We start from the raw sequence: 24,043 nt of genomic DNA, 5'->3' as shown, positions 1-24,043 counted from the left end.
ACGTAGATGATTTTCTCCTTTCTTAATGACGAAATTGTAATATTTTATGCTTCCTTTTTTATCATCTATATTTGTAGATATTCCGTAATTCAGCGTATGGCTGCAAGGTGTTTATAATAAAGTATCTCTCTATTTCTTTGTTAGTTTGTTTTTGTTTTGTTGTGGTACTTCTTTTGTCTTTTTTTACTTTCAAGTAAAGCAACCATAGTGGATACGTTATACTTGCGTGTACACAAAATAATTTATTGCTTGATGATCTATAAAAGTTTATGATGCTTAATTTACTTCAACTGCTGGATTTCATCCGCTAACGGGATGGTCTGGATATATGTTGTTTTCTATGTGCTGATTAAGTTGGTAAGTTGAATTCGTGGGGTTTATTTCGCACCCCTTTTCACACTTTGCGTTCGGTTATTGTTTGTACCGTGAGCATTTTATTTGCTTGCCACTAACCCCTAACCTCTCTGACTATGCTCAATCGATTCCCACTAAATATAAAATAAATATCTTTCTTGGGTAGACCTCATAACTGGGAGATGCCGTAAGCGGTTAACACGCTGGATTTCATATTAATAATTCCTTGTTTGAAACTTCATTGGTTTATTGTTGTGTATTGTTAGGCGAGACATTGAGCTTTTATAAATGTGTGCAAACCAACAGTCAGGGGAACCTTTTAACGCCCGTCTACTGAGGCAATTTAGAGCACTAGGTTCAAGATAAAACTTTGCTTTGACTTAAAATCGTGTTGTTTTTGATATAGTCTGATTAGTGGGTATTATTATTGTTATTATCATTTTTTAGTTAAATGCATTGCTACTGAAGCCGGAGATAACAAGAAAATAGCAATCAAGCAACATGCCAAAGACAAACATAGTGAACAAATAAGGAGATTATATTTCAGTGACACGAGTGGAGGATAAAGGTGAGCCATTCGCCTCTTACTTTTCTTACTTGTACGAATAATGCGAAATTACTAAGTACGTGGAAGCGAATTATCTGATTTTATTTATAGCTGATTTTACAGGTTTAGTGTCAGGGCATGTGTGGGGATGATTCCTTTACTGGATATCACGTGCCCATTTGGTCTTCTGTTGTCCTTGCACAAAGCGTTCTCATACATTTTCACAATTTCAACTCAATTCAAGTAAACTGAAAACAGCTCCTAGTGAATGAAACTTGTACTCATTTATCACTTACACTTATTGAGACACCTCTGTTTTTAAATATGGATCTTGACAAAGATCAAAGCAAGAAGTGAGAATGCACCTCTATTTATTTCAGCATACAAGTTCAACCACGTCTATCATGAATTCTTCTCTCGTGACGCTAAACTAATTTTCCAACAATCCCATTAGTTCCTGCTTGGAAAAGATACCCTACATGGCTATTGAACTTTTACCAGTTACAGCGTTCTTAGGTAAATAGCTTTGATTTTACAAAAGGAAGAAAAATCGAAAACAAAAAAGACTAAGAAACATAGCATCGGCGTTGTAACTTTTTTCCAAAAACTTATGGCATAACATGCGCCCTGATCGGTCGAAGATCTATTTTGGAGTAGTTAACTTGATCGCCCGCATCATGATTTGATAGGGCTTCTTGATCTTCCTCCTTCCCTGCGTGAGAAACTCTGAGGTATATTATCCAATTTTATTTTGTGGTTCTCCTCGTAGGCCTAAGACCTGTGTTAAGTTCTTTTCCTGACTAGGCTTCCACATTAAAATAAGAAATTCAATTCGATTATTGTTTCGTTCCAATTCAAAATTCAAAGCGTAGTCAGTTCTAAAGATGGAGGAACAGACAGTAAGCTAGGCTGGCAAGTACATGAAACTGAGAGCAGTATTTTGCCAAGGAAAATTTATATCCAGTTACAATAGCAATAAAACTAGTATTGAAGTCTCTGAGATTTGAGCAGTCCATTCGGTTGACCTCAGATCTGGAAGGTGATAATCTTGAATTTGGGAATTATATAGTTTTATTTTTTTAAAGTGAGTTTGTCCTCAATCAGGCAATAGCGATAGACTTGTGCTTCAGATCTGCAGATTGTAGGTAGTTCAGTTATTATTATTTTTAGAAATCAAGTATTAGAGTGTAATTAGTACTGTTAAGGAACCTTTCGGAAAGTCCACCAAGAAAGGCGAGATATTTGACTTTTCATATATATAGTTATATATATTTTTCCTTCTTTTGCTTGCCTCTTTTTCACATGTGTTATGGTTCCCAGAATGTGGCGATGGAGAACTTTCCTTTCGCTGACTCTAAGAGTTTTCATCCTGAGAAATATGTATCTCGTGTAATATGCAGATTAGTTTGAGATTTAGCGTTGAACTTTTAATTTTGATACTCGGGCTGTATTTATTCAAAAAGTCTTTCTCAATTAGTCATTTATCGAAAGAAAACAACTTTCTATCTCTTCATTTAAAATTAAGCTACATACACATTATCATATCGTTGACCTGAAGGTTGTAAGTAGATGCCATGACATGGATGTATGGCAGAAATCAGGACTACAATGGAATTGTGGCATGTTACCCATTACGTAAAACTGACTTTATACGTGTCGACGACAAATACTATCTGAACAGTGACTATGCTGGTAAAGAGAAAGAAACCTTAAAAACTGCCAGGGAGACATGGGTGTAAAGAGATCATCCTCGCAGCCTCCACATACTTATTGTCGCTACAGTGCTCTTAAAAAGAGGCTCGTATCGGGCATGTTATTGACAAGAGCTCAGTTGACGGCATTAGGTGGAATTATTGCAGAACAAAAAAGTATAAGAGTGCTTTTCTGTACAGATAGTTCTCATCATCCCAGCTTGGACAAGTTTGAATTGTCTGGTGACAACAAAGCACCACTACTGTAAGGTACGCCAAGAAAGAAAAAGAAGCTTGCTGCCCAAAACAATGTGCTCAAGAAGAAACGGTTTGTGGCCGACATTCAAAATCACCTTGACAATTCACCAGCAGTAAGAAGATGCAAATTATCAGAGGGAGAAGAAAGTACAAGTTCTGATATGTCAGAGGGTGTACAAGACAAAATAAAAGCACCTCCTGCAGTGGGAAGGAAAACTAAGAGTAATGGACCACCACCGTTAATAAAGCCAGGAATACAAGCCAATCACACAGAGAAGGCAAAAACAGCTGAGATTCAAAAAATTGCTGCTCAAGATGTGCCATTGGCAAAAGGAGAACATACACAGATCACACCACCTCTTATTCCTTCAAGCAAGATAAAGGCAGATATGGTGTGTCTCTCACAATCTCTGCAGTGAAGCCAAAAGGAAATCAGTGCAGATATTTCAGAATGTTCAAGGACCACACCTATTCAAAAGCAAGTTTTGTCTTCGAGCACAAAGCTAAGGGATATTGAAAACAGACTGATCATTAAAATACTATTTCACTGATGAAACCACTCTCACTGATGAGTAACGTTCTCGGGAATGCCTTGAATCTTTCCGTGGAATTATGGGATACCGCAAAAAATCATGATGTAAGCCCTTTACCGTCAATAAATGAGCAATAAACGCTCTTTACGTTTAATGTTAAAATAGCATCCAATGCAACACTAGCGCTAATTTGAAGCGGTTCTCAGAAAAAAAGGGAAGTATGATATTTTCACCGATGACAATAATAATAGTAATAATAATAGTACGGTATTTATATAGCGCTATTTCTATCACTATCCAATAGCGCTGTACAATAATTTTATAGATCGGACCGATAAGATTAAAAAACCATAAAAATCTCTAAACCATGAGTAAAAGAAACTAGATAATAAGGTAGTCTGTAATAATGAGAGTAAAAACTTGAAACTTATATTGAAATTAACTAATTTCCTAGCCAAGTTAATAATCAAGTTGTGATGCACTTATCCCCAGACTTTTGAGTAAAGATTGGACAAGAAACCAATCATAAAGGGCTAATTGTTAAGGGGAAATGATCAGCAAAAGAACTCCTCTCCCACTCACCCCCCTTCTTAAACAGTGGGCTTTTCTCTAACTTTTGGCAAGAAAAGCACCAGTTCAATGCAATAAATGTACGATGATTCGTGATGTATAAAAAAGTCACGTATAAGATGTGAAAGAAACGTCGGAACCGTCACTAAGGCTCTAAACCTATTTACTCGAGCGACATTTGATATCATAGTCGCTTTGCATGCGCGCATGTGAAAGATGTTGAGTCACATGTCAAATTTACCCATAGAAAATTTATCTCTGTCCAACGGATGTAATATTTCTTTTTGCGACGCACCGATCTCAACACCATGTGCAAATGCTGTTTTCCTCTTAAATGTATTGAAGACTCCACCCTCTTCCCCCTATCCGAAAAGAAAGACTTGCCCGTAAGAGCTCACGATGCCGTGTGATTTTCGATTTTAAATTTGTAGAAAGAAAATGAGACTTGTGTGAACAAAAGTCAAAAGTCTTTATCATTGACTTTGTTTCGCTATCACTTTGTTCATACCTTCCCCCCCCCCCCTCGACCCTTGATAACAAACCGAGAAGAAAAAATACACCCATGTATCTCTAAGAACCATTTATTTCCTTATTGCGAAGAAGCAAAGTCATGCAGGAGTAAGTCGGGATACGTTTTATTATCAGCTCGGTGATCTTTGGCTTACATTTAATTGTTACTTTTGTGATATAGAGGTTTGAGCACGATAAGTATTAAAAGGTGCTGCAGTAACGAAGGTCACAATTGCCATTTGGTGTACCAGTGATGTGATAAACGTAGAAAGCGCCACAGTTTCTCACTTTGATGTAGTGTGACCAATAGCAGCACTTTGAGTAGTAGTGAAAGCAGGCCAGTCTACTGACCTGACCATCAGACACTGATGGGTGTCCACCATTTAACCAACCGGTTGCAGACGTGTCACATCTATGTGTAGGCGGACACGAAGTGGCCATTCTGGTTCCTGCTGAACCTTGAAAGCGATACCAGCCATAGAAACGATTGTCACAATTATGATTGGCATGGTTGTAGGTCACCCGCCTGGTGATACTTGTTAGGCTTTGGAAGTTTTGGCATTCTAAGGAAGAGCAAAGAGCAATCTATTAAAGAATATGAAGGCCAGTCTGCCACTCAGGCCAACAAATTGAAGATGGCAAAACTCCAAACAAAGATTCTCCCTGTCTTTTGGCAACGACAAAATTTTCTTGGACAACGACTATTCTTATTCTCCTCTCATTTATCTCCCCTCTTTATTACTTGACCAACTCAACGATAGAGGAATTCAAGCTGTAAGATATTTTATCGTTTCATTAACGAACCAAAGCCTTCAAAGTTATTTAGTGTTTAGTGTTTATATCCCTCTTATAGCTGAATTTTGTAAGCCTTACTCCGTAAGAGAGTTTAAGTCGGCATTTAAGGTAACTGCCGGTTGCGAATTGTTCGGTGGTGTGTCATTTGATTTGCTATACCAATCAGGTCAAACATTTGAATTGAACAAGCTTTTAAAAATACTCTCTCTAAAACATGTATGAGTACAATCCTTATTCTATAATCGTCTATATATTATCCTCATTTTCTCAAATGCAGAAGTTCAAAAAAATACAAGTTGAGCCCGTGCCCCATGAGGACAAAAAAGGAGTACTGTCTCCAAGCGGAAAATTGGCCATAGCTGGAGTGTAGCATTCTTGTTTGCAAAAAAGAAAACAAAGGAAGGGAAAGGGATGGAAACATCTCCATTCTGTACAGGTTGTGGACATGTAGGATAAAGTAGTTCTCAAGCTAATCGTGAGCACATTTATCTGGGCGGGTCTCTTGATTTTCCTTCTCCATTGCGTGAGAAACTTAGCGGTACGTCTTCCTTTGCCTAGATCTTTCTCTAGTTAGACTATTATGTTACTATTTACTTCTTAATCATTCATTGTGAATAATACGGCCAAGCAGTTGTTTCATCGCTCCCTAATCTATTTACTGCTCTTCAATTGCCACTAATTAATTTTTATCTCCGTCTCTATCTCCCTCCCTCACCCTCTCCCTCTCTCTCTCTCACTCCCTCCCTCTCTCTCCCTCCCTCTCTCTCCCTCCCTCTCTCTCCCTCCCTCCCTCCCTCTCCCTCCCAGCCCCCCGTCTCTCCCCTCCTCTTTTCCTCCCTCCCTCCTTCTCCTTCCTCTCTCTTCTTTTTGTTGTTGCGTTTTTTTTTTTTTACCACCTATCGTTTAAAGTAATAAACTATCTCTCCCGTTCATTTTCCATCTATTGGTCACTTCAAGTGAAGTGGTGTGGCCGTGAATCGAACTAGTTGTTGGTTTATCGTCTCGCAAAGGACACTCTTTACCTGAGGCAGAATGCCTGCACGTCTTTCCATCTCCTGTATAGGGGCTGTTACAAGAGCAGCTGTAAGACCCAACAGTATTGGTACATGACGCACGTTGATGGCAGTTGTGAGAACCACTGGTGCACTCATCAATGTCTGCGGACATTAAAAGCACCAACATATTAAAATAAGTAACCGAAAAGAAAAAAAAATAAATAGAATGGAATGACAGAATCCTATAACAAAGCGAGCATAACTCTTGATCATGTATTTGCACACACTACCAACTGAGGAATGACAATTTCGGAAAAACATAATTCGTTGAATACTTGATATTCCCGTAAAGGCCTGAAATTTTTTTCAGATCTGATTTTCACTATTGCTCAAATAGTGCTTTACTGCGAAGGATCGTGCTCATATACGTCTCATAACCGCAGTTCATACATATAATTCATATGTTTGTTGTTGTTTGACTTGATATTTTGTTACCTCAGGTCAGAAAACAATTCATTTCAATTTAACGATTCAACCAAAACAATAGCGTCCACTCAGGCACTTAATGAAAGTGTATCAAGGAGAATGTTGAAATTTCAGAAATATTGCTGTCATGTATCAGCTACTCAGCTATAATAATTTTCTGAAGATCTCAATTCACGGGATTCGTTACATATTATGATGAAGGAAACGTCCTTATCGTATGCACTCTGAAATAACTGTGACCCTTAACCTTGAACGTATTCATTTACTCAGAAGCTCAGAAGAAAGACGTATTGAGGGAAAATTTGCCGTTAAAAAAAAAAAAACATACATTTCCGTCAAATGGGCAATAACACAAAAAAGAACATGCGGCTATCGACCTTAATCCTTGGTTAGAGGTTCATGGAAACTACTTATTTTGGCGAGTTCGATTGTTGAACTAATCGAACTTTAACCATACCATTATTCTCTTACATGTCTCCTGTTAGGATTTTTCCTTTGGCTGGTCTATATGTTCCACTCAGAAATAAAGTTACTTACTTACTTACTATGATACGGTGGAGTAAAATGGCGCGAGCGTGAAGTGCAAGTGAGTGTATGCTTTTACTCTCGTCAACACGAATAGATCTCCATGGCCCGTTGGTGTTAACGGGGTTCCACCGTAGTCTCTTTTGCAGTTGTTGGTTTTGTTGTTGTCGTTGTTGTTGTTGTTGTTGTTTTGGCATCGCATAACTCTTCTTAGTTTATTAGCTTCGCCGACAGGCAGGGACACCGCAACAGCTTGCGCCAATTCATTAATGTAACTTTGTTCTCAAGCGATTAGACAGAGAGGGGCCTGGGGCTAAAGCAAGGTCACATTTGAGGTCAAAATCACCACCCAAAATTGCCATTTTTTGAAAAACCATAACATTCACCTGTCTTCTTGCATAACTTTCATACCAAATCCAGTATATACTGCAGTGACCCATTTATCAAAATTAGTAAGAAAAATCAATCTCATTATCTAGAAATACCTCGTCTCAGAGCATATAAATACTCCAAGAAGGCCTGTAATTAGCACTACAAACAACTAACGGTTTATCAAAATAAAGGTGATTTTTTTCTTTGAAAACCTAGTACCCATCTTAGAGCTCAAATGATGATGTTCTGAACTCGATATGACAACATTTGTTAAAGATGCTTCAATTTCCTTTTATTTATATTTTTTTCAGCTCATATCTCCATACAGACTATACTCGCAAGCATGCGAAGTCTCTATATTTTGTCAGGCCCATTTTTTGACGCAATATGAAGTTAGCTTAATGAAAACGACCGTTAACAGAAGATCTATGGTTAAACGTTTGATAGCCTTGCTGGCTCTTGTAAATACGCACGATGGCATTAGTAAAATAGCAGGGCGATCCATACAGGTTGTAGTGAGTAGCGTCCAGATGACTTGTGATCCATCCGATTTCTCTAGTACGTTAGAGCTGAATAAATCAAATCATCCGGAAGTAAATAAGAAATCCACAGTTAGGAGAGCTGGATAACAAATATTTTGTGTTGCAGTTCATATGAAACATGCCATGCCACACCTCGAGATATGATTGTTGTTGTATTGACTGACCCACCATATTAGACGTGAGAGTGAGAGGACTGGACAAAGTCGAGGAGTCACGCAACCTTCACTGAGTTTTGAGTAACGCGGGTCTGTTGACCATCCCTTGCGGCAATCGCAGGAATTTGCTTACTGTAAAAAAAGGTTCGTAACTCGGTGCCTTACGATTAGCACCACCTTCAATTATAACGTCGGAAAAACTCGAACAATGACTGTAGTTCACTGAGTTTTTTGCTTTTGCAACACCTTAGCAAATTTTCCCTTGGCAGAGAGATCGCGATAGTTGAAATCTTCATATAGAAGAAAATTGGAAAGCCATCAAACTATTTTGAAACATGTGTCCGAAACCCTTTTCATAGGAAAAAAAAATAAGAAAAATTTTTTTCACGGGAAGTTGAGAGGACTGCTTTTGGCGAGAGTGGCACTAAAAGGCCATTTGCTACATTTATGGGCATGTATGAGCCCTTTCGTATATTTTTTTATTAATTGTAACTTGTAGCTTTGGTATCACCCGATCTTCCTCTCGCCCCAGACTCACCTGAACCCTTGTACTTGTGTTTTAATCAAGTAGTCATGTCATTATCGCAAGACAACAAAGGAGTCATCCCTGTTTCACGCAGAGCCCATAATGCGGCACCGCATTAATCAATTACCCCTCCAAGGGAACAAAGTGCCATCGTAAAGTTATCCTGGAACTTACTATCGCTATACGTTTAAAACTTGATAAGGACACAAACGTTTACGCTTGAATAGTGGGAGGAATGGAAACTTGGTCTAGTCCTAATACTATCACGTCCAAAATGGCGGGCCCTGTTGGCATCACATCATGTCTCGTGTGGAATATTTAATTTAAACAGCAACAATAATTTTTTGTCATCCATCTCTACTGAATGTAGACTCCCTCTTGTTTTGGATGGTTCCATTTCTTCAGTTCTAAAGTACCTAAGATTTCTTGTGGATCACAAGTCACCTGGACGGTGCTCACTGTGGCACGCACACATAAGCTTATGCTCTTGCTCGCTAAGTGATGGGTATTTGCGAGAGCTATTCACAGACTATTCAAACGCCAGGCGTAGATCATCTTTTAACAATCGTTTTCTTCTGAGCTTAATGGTTAGGGTCGGCCGGGTTAAGGTCACCTTATTTTCAATTAAAAAACGGCCTGATAAAATATGAAGACTTTGCATGCTTTCAGTATAATATGTATGGCTATATGGTCTAACAAACATAGATCAGAGAAAATTCAATCGCCTTTAAAAAATATTGCCACATCTAGAAAAGAACATCATCATTTGTGCTCTATGACTAGCGCAAGGTTTTCATAGGAAAAAAAATTACCTTTATTTTGTTAAACCATTGGGTGTTTACAGGGCTAATCAGAGGCCTTCTTAGAGCAATTATAAGCTATGCGACGAGGTATTTTAGATAATGACATCGATTTGCCTTTAATGTTTCATTTTCACTCAACAAATACAAAATAAAGGCTTTATGTCAAGACGTTGGTCTATTTATAGCATGAACTATGCTGAAAATTCCATTATGCTTGGCCTTAGAGGAGCATGGAGAGTTTTTGTCAAAAACTTAACAAACCTTAATAAGCCAAATTAATCTCAATTATTTTAATAAATGGGTCACTAAGGTGTATACAGGATTTGGTGTGAAAGTTATGCAAGAAGGATGTGATGGTTTTTCCAAAAATGGCAATTTGGTTAGTGTTTTTGACCTCAAATGTGACCTAACTTTAGCCCCTTGCCCCTCTCTGTCTAGTCACTTGAGAACTAATTTACATTTCTGAAGTAAAAACTGTTTTATAATAGAGTCCATGGTCAAATTCATCTGGCAGCGCAGTTTACCAATGGAGTTTTATAACACTTTCAAAATGCCATTCAGAGGGATGAATTTTTGATGTTCCTTAGGCCACAAATGGAACCCCCCCCCCACCCCCATGAAACTCCACAACAAAAAGTCAGAGAAGCGAGCCGAAGTGGCTTTTGAAATATCTTATCGTAAAAACAAAACAAAAAATTGTTCGTTGATTACTTGCTATCCTCCATAAGTCATAAAATTATTTATTTCAATTAACGATTAAACCTCACGAATAACGTTTACTCGGGCACCGAAGGAAAATGTACTGAGGAGGAAGTTGAAGTTTTATGATACGGCTGACATATATCAGCCAAAATGCCTTTTAGAGATTTTGCAGACCTTAGTACAGACAAAAAAAGGAAGGAAAAAAAAAAGGAGCGCGAAAAGAGCGAGATTCTGATCTGAAATCATGTGATTCGTTGCGTAATACGATGCACGAAAGGTACAAATCGCATGCAAAACCCCAGTTTTTGTATATAGACTTTTTAATTAAAATTTACTGGAACTGCGATCAATCTGGTGGCAAGAGAATATAAATGATTATTTTCTTCTTAGGAGTTTTGTAAATTTAAGAGGACAGTTAAAGCCCCTAACCTCGCTCTTCAGTTCTTCGAGAATCTCTTGTCTGAATAAGGGTAATTGGTAAATCTAATACCAACTTAAGGATGTTAATCCATACTCGTATTGAATTAGCACTGAATAACATAAGAAAAATAAAACGTTTTAAGCATCCAAGAAACAACTGAGCATGTCATTTCAGTCTTTTCTTGAACAACTTAAGAAGTGCTGCTTATTTCACTATCGCTTGCGTCAATAGACTACTTACCAACGCAAGTTTTTCCATTCCCCGAATACCCAGCTTTACATGCGCAGCTATGGGACCCTTGACTATTACTGCAAATAGCGCTGGCGTCACAGCTGTGGGAGTTTGTGGAACATTCGTCTATATCTGTGACATAAATTTTAATAAAGGCTAGTTAAAATTCAATGAAGCACTCTAACATAACTCTACCTGTAATTAATCCTTCTATTTCCTTTCTCCCATTCCAGGTAAAAATATTACCTACTCTCAGCTGATTGTGAACCCTAAATAATCCTTATTCTGTAATTGTCAAAGCTAACGGTTAATCTCAGGACAACAACTGAAAAACGAATAAAGAGTGGCATCCAAAACAACCAAAGAAGAGGCCACCAAACATATCAACATATAAGGCACCGGGTTATTATTACGAACAGCGTGAATGTCACAAGCTGTGCGAGTTTGACAAACACTCGTCTATATCTTAAACTTTTAAAAGGATCGCTTAGATTTGTTAAGAAGTTGAAGACGGTTCTCTTAGCTGAGACAGAACGGTACAACCATGTCAATAAGAAATAAGAGAGGCTAAATGGTACACTTTCTCTACTTTCAAGAGTTTAAAGTTGGTCATACCATTGCATGTTCTTCCATCACCAGAATACCCAGCTCTACAGGTACAGGTGTACGACCCCACGGTATTCGTACAATCTGCGTTGTCTGCGCAGTTGTCAGTGTGTGTGGAGCATTCGTCAAAGTCTGCCACAATCAACATCAAACAAATTTAAGTCTATGCCTATACGCTATCATAAAAAATGCTGAAGAGATCTGTATTTGTTGGTAGGAGGGATTATCTTAGCACAGCAAGGAAAAAATTAAAAAGCTTGGCGACTAAGATCTTTAGGAACGTTCAATAACTAGAACTACCCATCAAATAAAGAAAAAAGTCTGGATTGAAAAAGAAATAGCATCTTTCCACTTATCAAGGTCACCTCAGTTTCAATAACTACTCAAGGTGTTATTCAAAAACAATAACCACTTGCAAGACAATAAACTCATTACCTGTAAAGCACGTAAAATTGAAGCAACTTTTGCATGGCACGTCATTCCAAGCGTACCCATGCTTTGCACCAAGAGTGTGCACGCAGTCTTGGTTGCTCCAGTCATTTGGTTGTTGCGGAGCCCAGAATCTAAATTTGCTTACTTCTTTATTTGTCCAAACAAATGATCCTTCCACGCTCCGATCATTGAGTCCAATCCAAGATCTTTCACCGTTATGTCGATGCTGAACGTAAACATTTTCTTCTTGGTTGTGCAGAGTCACCAACTGGGAGCCCATTGCAGAGCAGTTAGACTCAGCGGTGAGCCATGGTGTGCATGCGCGGCTTGTGAAGTAGCAGTAGCCGTCGAAATAACTCCACCCTGATTGGCATATATCTGCATGAAAGTGCACAATACGCGCCCGCATCAAAGTCAACACGCGTATGGATCTATACCGTAGATGCTGTAGTTATACGTTGGTTTGCTCATAACCGGTAGGATGTTTCTCTATGGCTAACGACAGGGCTAAGCAGAAAACAAAGCAAAACCAAAACAAGAACAAAAAGGCAAAGCAAAGGAAAACGAATGGAATCCAGAGATACTTTAGGTGGTCAGTTAAAACCAAAGGTACTTTTTAAAATAATATGTTTCAGATGAAATAACCTCTGTTGTGATAAACATCCCTCTGCACTTTCAGGTCCAAACATATTCTCACCTGACAAAACAGTGTATGACACTGAAAGTGGGTCATACTTTATCTCGTACAACTCTTTTAGACAAACTCTGAATCCTGTCTCATTGATGAACTAAACAAAAAAAGAAGAAAGAAAATAATAATAACATAAAAAATAAAAGAGTTAATTTCAATTAAATAGTATTTGAAAAGGGAAGAAATGCACTACAATGAGAGGGAAATTTCCATTACATATCGTAGAGCTAGCGAACGAAACAAATGGCAAAGAGTGTAATAAACAGAAAATTGAAGAGAAAAATACCAATAACATCTGCTGAAACTCAGGTGTGGCTTCAAAGTTAGATAGCAGATTTCCCGTGGCAAAAAGAAAGAAAGGGGAAAACGGGAAAAAATTGACACTTTAGGATGATGAGTAATCGACACTACCTCCACCCAAGCTGTTATCCCATTATGTATCGGTTGCAGATTTCCACCACTGGTTGAATGATTTGCAGAAACAAACACATTCGGGGTGCTGTTGAACTTCTGATTAAAGGAGACATCCTATGTAAAAAGCAGATCGAATCCAATTCAAAATTAACTTAACTTTGCGAAGGAGGGACAAGTTAAATCCTGCTCGTTATGCTTTAATTCTTTGTAGGTCTGTTAGTTTGTTTGTTTTCTTCTGATTTTTAAATGAAGACTCTATGTGGCAGTTTAACACTGACCTACTGAAGAACGATGTTTTTCATTACGGTTCAATTCACAAGTAAAGACAGTAACACCACCCGTTCTGGGACCTGCTTTTGACGGCGAGAACGAAAAGGATATTTTTATGAGAAAAAATGCATTGGTATTGGACAAACTTTTTTAGCTCAACTGTACCTTGCAATAACACCATCCGTTCTGGGACCTGCTTTTGACGGCGAGAACGAAAAGAATATTTTTATGGGAAAAAATGCATTGGTATTGGACAAACTTTTTTAGCTCAGCTGTACCTTGCAATAAGCGCGGTTGTGATCAGCAGGTGGCGACTGAGAATTAGCAAAATAAACCGACTTGTGTTCAGAGAAGAGAGGCTTGTGCAGAGATGAGAATGCCAACCATTTCTAAAATATGAAATTAAAAATCATTCGTTATCACTTAATTTTGTGTTAATTTGTCCAAGTGTAGCTCACCGACCTTGTTTCTGAAAAATAAGACTACTTGATAAAAAGAGAATGGCAAATTAACCACAAGTAGTATTCAAAGGGGGTTTCTGACGCATTTTGAAAGTTGCCTCATTTCTAAGGATAAATTTAAAAATAGCCTTTAAAACAAGGTAATCTAAAAATGTGTCAAAATAATCATGTTTTAAAGGCAATTTTGAAAAATGTAAAGATGAAATAAACAATCCTTTAAAAATCGAGTTTCCAGATGGGATTTGAACCCACGACCCTCCGTGATCTAGTCGGATGCTCTAACCACTGAGCTAGAGGAGACTATATGGTGAGCAACGGAAAAAATTATTTTAATTTTTAATCTTACTTAAAAAAAGCACAACGATGATTTCAAGGCAAAATGATTGACGCATCATTTGTTTCCTTCAAAATCAAAGCAAAATTGACGAATTTTGAGATTGCATTGATTTTCAAGACAATCTCAAAATGCATTTGAACCAATACTTGTAACGAGGACCGAATTATTTTCACTGAATCTGTCACGCAATCCCAGACCTTTCTAGAATTGCCTTTAGTTTGTAATATTCCAGAAACTTTTTTCATGTGACTCAGCAGTTTCCAAAAATACTTCTAATGCGCTGTAAATAGTAAAAGAACATTATAGATACCTAAAGTATATGTATAAAGGCTGGCTTGTGAGAAGTGCAAAAAAACATTTGCCCGAGGACAAAAGTCTGTGCTTGAAGAAGTTCCAAATTCTGCACACAATCTTTTGAACGATAACTTGTCGTAGTTATTATTTGTCTGACTGAGCGTTGGGTCGCCCGGGAGAGCCGATTCACTCTGTATTCCACCCATCTCTAAAAGAATCCTTCTGACTGCGATATAAATTTGAAACCGCAGAAACGACTTGATCTGGTCTGGAACCATGTCAAACGGTTCATGAGAGATTCCACAGCCTGAAATAGCGCACCACACTGCAAAGTTGAGTTGTTGAAACCAGGAGCTCATAGTCGGCCCCGCAAGCCATCTCTTTGATTCTGCGCCTGAGCTGTGTTGAATTTTCATTCTTGTGAATATTTCTCTGAACTTTGCTTTAAAATATTGGTTTGGGTAATAAATATGTTAGTCTCTTCACTGAAGCTACTTATCGCACTCTTGTGAGTTAGAACTGCTGGAACCTCCTTAATTGCAGAATAATTCAGAGTAACCTCGATAGGAAACCCTGCTATTCCAAGTGCTCGCTTCATTTCATCCTCCCAGTCTTTTCTGATTGATACTGAGACGCTCGTTTGAGCACCATTGGAGCAATTCAAGTAAACTTCAGCTTTTCCCTGGTTTTCCCTGAAGAATGTTACTTGCACATTGAACTTGCTCAGGTGTGCGTTCGGATATTGTGCTTTGAAATCATTCAAGGCTTTTGTTCTTTTTTTCGCGACAATTATTTTCGCTTCATCTGTTCTTAACCAAGCCGAAATTTTAATTGGTTTTATAATCAAAATGGTTGTGTTGACAATTATTTCACATTCAAATGATTTCACAGTTCTCTTCAAAGAACCTCTCGTGAATGGAAGTGAACATATTAGGCTAGTGAGCTGTTCTCTTTACAACTCATGGCAGAACCTGGGTCACTCTGGAGAAATCTCTTCACTTGATGCTCAGGACAATTCATCTGTAAAGAACATTTCTGAGAGAAATTAAACGTCGAAAAGCCTTGGCAAAGCTCTTGGAGATGGATTGAAAAACGAAGGAGTCAAAGTTCGACAAAAGGTTATCATCATTGAACAACTACCTTGTCAATTGCGATCATTTGGATGCTGAAGAAGACTAGAGAGGTTTTCAAGGACAAAATCGAGTTGGTCTCAAGAAAGGGTGTGTATCCATATGATTACATGAGCAGCATTGAAAAGTTCAGAGAAACAGAAATTCCACCAAAAAGAGAGAGTTTTTATTCAAAGCTAAATGACTCTGATGATTATCATGATCTTGTGTTTGTGGAGTTCAGAAACGTCTGTCTTGAGAATTACAGTCTGGACCCTGCTTGGTATTACACTGCTCCTGGATTGGCTTAGGTTGCAGCATTGAATGTGACAAACGTTGAGCCTGAGCTACTGAGTGATCCAGACATGCTTGTGATGTTTTTGAAAGGAATTCGTAAAGGAATCTCTATGATCTCAAATCGCTATGCAAGGACAAACAACAAATACATGGGAGAAAAGTTTGACATAGAAAAGCCATCAAAATATCTGACTTATCTAGACGCGAACAATCATTATGGATGCGCAATGTGCAAGCCTCTTCCTGTCAGATGTTTCAAATGGATGAGACAAGCAGAGACTAAAAAGTGGAGAAACATTCCGTGCATTCTTGAGGTTGATCGTGAATATCCAAAAGAGCTTCATGATCTTCACAACGATTATCCTCTTGCTCCAGAGAGGGTTATGATCAACAATGCGCAAAGCGCGGGAAGAGCCCTAGTCGAGAAACTTGTGCCAAATCTGAATGATAAGGAGAGATATATCATTCATCACAAGAATCTCAAACCTTGCGTTGGGTTTAAGGTTGAAAAATATTCACAGAGGAATCAAATTTGAAGAAGAACCCTGCCTGAAAAGTTATATCGAGCTCAACACAAACCTGCGCGTGAGTGCAAAGAACGAATTTGAAAAGGATTTCTTCAAGTTGATGAATAACTCTGTCTTTGGAAAAACAATGGAAAACATCAGGAATCGAGTTGATGTGAGGTTAGTCAACAATCGAAAGAAAGCAAACAAAACCAAACTTTCAGCACTGCATACTATTTGACGAAAATCTCATTGCAATCCATATGGGGAGAACATCAATAAGGTTTGACAAGCCAGTTTACTGTGGAATGGCTCTTCTTGATATCAGCAAGACTTTTATGTATGACTTCCACTATGACTAGATCAAACAGAAATGTGGAGATTGTGCAAAGCTTCTTTTCATAGACACTGACAGTCGAACAAAGCATACAGATTACGCTTTAAAGCCTTACAACAAGGCACATAATGAGGATCTTGATATAGAAGAGACACGTTTTTCTAACTTCTACAAGCCGAGCACACAACACAAAGAAGGTGAAAAGATCTACGTCGAAGGAATGGCTTTGGGTTTGGGATTGGCAGCAAGTCGTTTTTTGTGATCGCAATAGAAAATGGAAAGAAAACTTTCAAGAGTTTATTATAGCCCGAAAGGATTTTCGAGGGGATTAGATGCAGTGAAGAAGTTGGTAAAGGAAGCTGGAGTTTCTGAATGTGTTGCAAGGCTTTGGCTGATGAAGCAGGCTATCTGGCAGATTTATTTGCCTGCCCAAAGCATATCCCACGAGGAATTTTTCACGTTGAATCTCCAAACACAGTTCATCAAGCTGATCTTATTTTCCTTCATCGTGAGAGACTTCCTAGAGGAAGAAAGGTCTATAAATATGCATCGACAGTGGTCAAAGTTGCAAGCAGATTCAAGGCTGCTGAACCTCTCACCTCGAAAGATTCTTCTGAGGTCTCAAAGGCTTTCCAGAAAAACTACAAGAGATTACCATTGAGATGGCGTAAAGTTCTTCAGGTTGATCCTGGACGTGAATTTATGGGTGAAACGACTAAAGAGATGGCAAAGCAAGATGTGAAAATAAGAAGAGAAAATGTAAATGTTCATAGAGATCAAGGGATAGTTGAGCGATTTAATAGAACTTTGAGTGAGCGCCTTTTTACTTTCCAATACGGCCAAGAAATAAACTTCGAAGACAAAAAGAGATCAACAGAATGGGTGAAAAGGTTTCCAGAAGTTTTTTCAGCATTAAATAGTGAGGAGACAAGATTGACTGGAAAGAAACTAATTGACGCAATCAAAGAAAAGGCGGTTGACGCAAAGAGTTCAACTTCTTATTCAAGACCTGTTGGCTTTAAAGAAAAGAGACTCGACTCTTCAAAAAACGTGAGATATCTCTATGCTGCTGGTGAGTTAGAAGGTAGTCAAAGACGAGCAACAGTTCCAATATGGTCTCTGCAGGTCTTCAATATCGAAAAAGTATTTGTGTATGAAAGGGAGCCTGTTCTCTCCTATCTGAAAGACGGACCAAAGCGAGGGTTCGTCAGAGAAGAGCTTCAGATTGTTCCATCTAAAAAATGAGTTACCTCCTGAAGGATTTCGATGATTTGAAAAATGTTCCAAATGCTTCATAAGTCTCCATGAGTTTTTGGGAATATTTCTGAGATATTGTCTTTATTAGTTTTTCTTGGTGATTCTAACGCACTTTTGTCTTGAAATTCAATGCAATCTTAAAATTCGTCAATTTGATTTGAAAGACTTGCTTTGATTTTGAAGGCAATTTCGAAAAAATGCGTCGATGATTTTGCCTTGAAATCATCGTTATACTTTTTTAAATGAGATTAAAGATAAAGTAGTTTTTTCAAAATTAACTGGAAAACATGGCTGTTTTGACACATTTTTAGAATGATTTGTTTTCAGGACAAAGTTTAATTTTACCTGAAAATCAAGGCAATTTTCAAAATGTGTCAGAAACCCCCTTTTGATACTACTCCACAATTTACAAAGAATAAATAAAGCACGCAAAAGTAAAACAAACAAACAAACAAACCAAAACAAAAACAAAACACACAAACGCACACATAAAAGAAAAAAAAAGTGGTGCACCTCTTTGGAGATAATGAGTGCAAGTAACTGGAATGTGTACTTACAACGTGAACATCTTCGTGAGATCCTGCATAATTCTGAAGTTCCCTTAAGCAGACTTTGAATGAGGACTGTGTGACATCTTCAATCCAAACACTTGCAGCGTCACGTTTCAGTCCAGCGTGATGATGAGCAGCCGTTACAAATACTGATGGCATCACAGAAAACTTTCCCTGTTAAAAGGTAGTGCATATTCGCTTCTAAAACACTGAAGTTACACAAGTTCATCTCCTTTATTCACTCTGAAATCTCGAAAAGCAAAATACGCAGACCTGAAACTGAAAACTAATCACGTTAAAAAACTTCCAATATAGTCTTTTATAGTCAACACTTTAATCTGTGTAAAAAAGCAACTCTTTAATGATATTTGTTTTATGAATGATAATGCTAGGTCGGTACTGCGAACACGGCTCCAATTTGAAAATAAACTCTTTTTCCTTTTCAAAACATTAGTAATAACACAGCTTGGTCTACTAACCAAGGGAAAACTGATAGATTTACAAGTCGTTCCAGTCCACCATTGTGATAACCGTACTTCGTCAGCAACTCCATCCACTGGTGCCCCTTGGTAAGCTATCCAATCAACTGTCACATTAGCATTTGAGTGTCTTTCGTTGTAACCGGCCGCCATCACACATGCGGTGAATCTATCGTAATTGACATTTTCAACCCAGGACACAGTGGCATCGTGTACGTAAGACTTGTCACTAGTGTCAATATGATTGACAGTGATCTGAACTTCGAGGGCCTTGTCAGGATAGAACACAAATGGCCTGAGGCGAATGACTTCGCAATGAGAATATCCAAGCGATGGGATGTGCGGCATGTGGTGACGACCGCGCTGAAAAGGAAATCCTAGAAAAAAAATCAAAACCATTTGGCTACGAATAATTGTCTGTCTTCTACTTTAAATTTGTAATGGAACTCTAAACCATTTATACCAGCCAAAGCGTCATTACCAAAGAACCAACAACAATAAGATGATTGAAACCACAAAATAAAGTAGTTATTTCTAAAAATTACCCTGCATTGGATACCAGTATGAAGACGAGGACAATGTCACTTCTCCCGGCTCTAACACTGCTTCTGCCGCACTGACTTCTGACAGCCACCATTTCCGACACCCACACACCAGTCGAAATGACCACCATTACTACCAGCAGTTAGATCTACGTGGAACACCAATGCTGCCAGTACCACTGACATTGACATTTTCATTGACACTATCACCGTCATCTATTCAGGTGTCTACAAACGGATTTACCGAGAAAAGAAACCGTTGAAGGCAAAGATTTTACTCAAATGTAACTAACCTTCACAGCTACCAGGGTGCTGTACGGTGTAGTTAAGTCGAAGGACACACATTTCCTGCCGAAACAGACACTCGTTATCGTATGTTGAGCCGTTTGATGAGCAGATAGGTTCTTGGTATGATGGACAGCTCTCCACAGAAACGCATCTAGCATCATAGGGCCCAAATGCTTTGCACAGACAGTGATAATGGCAAACGACGTCAATGCAAGGGTCCAAGTCTGCGAGAAAAACGAGGAAACGTGAAAGAAGATGCCGGCAAGTTAACAAGTTTACCATCGTAATATTAATTTATTTAATATTACTTTATAATACTATACTACTTTATATTACTTTAATATTAATTTATTTAATATTATTAATATTATATTTAATATTATTATTTAATATTATTAATTTATTTAATAGATAATTTATTTGCAACTCTTATCTCACTTTTCAAATGCTTATAGAAGGTGGTTAATTTAGAAAAGACATCCAAAAGTTGCATCTAAAAATAGGATGACAAAGCCCTAAGTTGAAAATGACAACCACGCTCTACGAAGTTACATTTTGACTGACGAACTACAAAGTTGTAAAGGTATGTCACTTTGCAGGAACAATGAAAATTTAGCCTTTCTCAAATTGACACAAAAATAGTCATGAATTTCTTTGCTCACCACCAGTCACCATGTAATCCACGGTAATGGCATCCTTACTGTTGGAATCGCTGTTAAATGTTTTGACACAAATCTGAGCTTCAGTTTTAGATGTGTGCTAAATGAAAACAAAAATAAGAAGAAATAATTTTAATATAGTAACATAGCTAATAGTCCCATTTTTTTCATCGAGGAGCTAAACCAATATTAGAACACATTACTAACCTCCACCCAGGTAGTGACAGCATTGCATTGGGAGCCGGATTGAAGAGAATTGTTCATTCTAGTGTTTCGCTTTGCAGTCACCAAAACAACCGGTGGAGCGTAGAAGGGCTCAGTAAAGTTTATAGTCTAAATTCAAGAAAAAAGAATAAGTAAATAACGAGTAGTTCCTCAAGAGTTAGAGTGAAGTGTGAACAGCAGTAGAACTGCTCTAAGGCCACAATGTCCTGGTGGCAGGAGGGGGGGGGGGGCCTAAGTATATGAGGAATATAAAAGAGGAAAACAGAAGGGGAGAAGAGAAATCGAGGGTACTAAACTTTATGCCGATTGCAGGTCAAACGGAGACAAAACTTTTAAAAAAAGTGAAACGATAAAAGAAGGAACAAAAGATAGAAATAAAAATTATATTACTTACTTGACAAAAGGCGTAATTATGCTGCGGAGATGGCGAGTTTGTACTGGAAAATAACAAACTGTTGATGAAGGTAAAGTTGTCGACGCTGATGTTGTTGAAAGCTATCCAATTCTGTCGATCAAATAAAAGCTTCCATAGTTACTCTGACAAACATAGAGTATTTAAGCGTTTTTCTGTCGATGATAGATTTTTCTTTCAGAATTAAGCTCAACTAAGTGTTTCTCATCTCGTCCAATAAATTTCAATACATTTCCAGTGGACAGCACCTTTTAAAACTCGCGGTCACTTACTACTTTTAGGTTCTTGTGTGGACCATCGAAAATCTTGGCTTCCCTCAAGCAAATCTTAAAGCTGTTTGCTTTCAATTCCTCGACCCACAAGGCCATGGCATCCTGAGTTCTGTTGATAACACCGTGATTGGCAGTCACAAAAATAGTTGGAGGAGATAGAAAACGCTGAAACATAAGTTGACAAGTTTTTATCCAATGCATTTTGAGACTATGCCGATACCCTTAATTAAGGAGTGTGAGAAATACAATGAACCACATTTAAACCTTTATTGGAAACAACCCTACGAATGATACTATTAATAATGGTAACAAATTATGAATTCAGTAAATGGCTTGAACCCGGGGGTAATATGTGAAGGTGTAGTCTGATCGTTCGGGTGAGTGTAGTCCCGAGAAGGTCTGTTGTCGGTGGTACTGACTGACGTTTCGACAACCTGTGCGGAAGTCTGATGATGACTTCCACTCAGGTTGTCGAAACGTCAGTCACTATCACCGACAAGAGTCCATCTCAGGACTACACTCACCCAGACGATCAGACTACACCTTCGAATTATGAATTATCAATTATGAACTAAAGAGGGTACTGTGAGACTATAAGATAAAAAAACGCCGAGATCAAACAGGGGAAAAGCCCATATCATTGATAATAAATGTCGAAGGATTAGGTGCAACTTTAGGGTGTTTAAAAAGATTGTGAAACGTGTTATTCTGGGGGTTTAATAAAAGGTTAAGTGTCTTTGTTGTCGAAAGCACGCGTTGGCAAGGTCGGATCCCTTTTCCTATCACAGACTTTTGCATTCAATCTTCATCATTTAATGGCATACCCTGTTTAATCATCAGCGCCTATAAGGTGCTAATTAGCACACATCTAACCTGTTTGAAATCGATCCTCTCACATTCCGTACCAGTTGTCCAAGAACTCAGCGACTTGGTGCCTATTTGGGATCCGTAAGGTGCTGTCTGAACAGCAATCCAGTCCACTTCTTTAGTACCGTTCGAGCTGTCTCCAAACTCCACCACACAGGCTGTAAATCCACTCTTCGTAACATCTTCAACCCAGACTGCAGCTCCATTTCTAGGATTTTGGCTCCTCTCTGTGTGGCCAACGGAGGCAAAGACCTTTACCTGCTGTCCATCAGAGAAAAGATACTGGAATGAGATCTTCTTACAAGCAAACAGACCTGGTATGGCGGTGGTGATGTTCTCCTTTCCGGCCTTGAAACCGAGAGCTGTTACGAAATAAATCAAATACAAAAGCTTTGAAATTATACACCTTGCTCATTGCAGTTGTACGAGAATTATGAAGTACACCCTATTTTTTGATCCAGTTGATTGTTCCATTCCTTCTCCTTGCGCCCCTCCCCCATTTGTCTTTCTCTTTGTCCTCCATTTAACCCACGTTTTTATCGCCATAAACAAGTCATTTAACGTCAGTAATTCAATGTTCGCTTTACTGTGGCTTTATAAAGGAAAAACATATCAACATACCTTTACTTGCTGGAGCAATTAAGATAAGAACGAAGAAAGCGAAGTGCAAGTCGCCTGAACTTTGGCGCTCGCGCAACATCTTGCTCAGAATGAGAAGTGTATTTCCCGCTGGAAAGTATATACTCTCATAAAGATCCTTATGTCAATCATCTTTGACTGCAAGGACATGTCCATTTCGTGAGGGCAAGTTTAATCACGGAATACTAAAGAATCAAATTTAATACGTTGATCGCAGTTAAGGAGGGGGGAAATAGGAGGGGAGGGGGTGAGGGGGAAACTATCGACAGCCCTTGCCATTTCATTTTGATCCATAAGTGGCAGTGTTGGTACTTTTTTAACAAGTAGAGAAGTGTTGACTGCGCTCTGCTCTGTTGTTAAGAGCACGAAAGTGTAGGGGAAAACACGAGAAATAGTAGAGTGTTTCCCTCTACCTCTTGAGTGCTCTAGCCGCTACTTGACTTTTAAAACGAAATCTGAAAGATGAATGTGCAGTCAAATCCGGCCCAATTGTGACTCAAAAACACAAAAGTTTTTCTTTTCACGTAATAGTTGATTAACAAACTGCTCGAGGCATGCCTTTTATGAATGAACGACGGCCGATGTCACAGGAAGATGAAGATTGCTCGGGATGACAGCGCCGTATATTTCGACGGCTGTGACTGATGTTATCTTCCACTCGACCCATGGAAAGAATATCAGAAAAGTCTCTAAGTTCAGTTCACTCCAAGGGCGGAAGATTTACTTTCTGACGCTTGCTTTACTGCGTATACTGGAGATCACCATTGTGAGCTAGCCAAGATTGCAGTCGCCCTGACTGAGCTATGCCATTTCGGTTATATATACTTTTTTTCCTCTGGACACGAACATGGACACTTCTACTTCTTTCCCCCCACCCACCCTCCCACCTTCATATACCACACCTCTGAAGTTTAAGAGTCACCCTCAATATCTTTTACCTCACTTGTTAGAAAGGAGAGGAAATTATTTGCAATATTTTCATAAAGCGGGATCCTCTTAACGAACAAAAGGCAAGCTCCTAGTAATTGGACGTTTTCCACTATATATCATGCGAGATTTGTGTCTCTAAGATAGAAAAAAGA

The 24,043-nt window shown here is 38.5% G+C and overlaps 1 protein-coding gene across 1 annotated transcript; it reads right to left on the bottom strand.

Annotated features, from left to right (window-relative positions):
- Window positions 1-4,518: 4,518 nt before the first annotated feature.
- On the bottom strand, window positions 4,519-23,830 carry LOC148736769 (uncharacterized). The gene is made up of 17 exons (XM_088750935.1): window positions 22,944-23,830; window positions 22,329-22,684; window positions 21,456-21,620; window positions 21,166-21,276; window positions 20,754-20,879; window positions 20,550-20,646; window positions 19,893-20,111; window positions 19,058-19,434; window positions 18,585-18,752; window positions 13,708-13,818; window positions 13,157-13,273; window positions 12,752-12,842; window positions 12,058-12,432; window positions 11,632-11,754; window positions 11,026-11,148; window positions 6,281-6,415; window positions 4,519-5,026 (listed from the first exon to the last, which is right to left on the bottom strand). Exons 1-17 carry the CDS (start codon window positions 23,020-23,022, stop codon window positions 4,665-4,667), a joined length of 3,135 nt encoding a protein of 1,044 aa, XP_088607061.1. The 5' UTR covers window positions 23,023-23,830; the 3' UTR covers window positions 4,519-4,664.
- Between the last annotated feature and the right edge of the window lie 213 nt (window positions 23,831-24,043).

The sequence above is a fragment of the Stylophora pistillata genome, chromosome 2 (genome assembly GCF_964205215.1).
Source record: "Stylophora pistillata chromosome 2, jaStyPist1.2, whole genome shotgun sequence".
NCBI classification, from domain to species: domain Eukaryota; kingdom Metazoa; phylum Cnidaria; class Anthozoa; order Scleractinia; family Pocilloporidae; genus Stylophora; species Stylophora pistillata.
The sequence above is the reverse complement of the archived record's forward strand: the minus strand, read 5'-3'. Positions and strand labels throughout refer to the sequence as shown.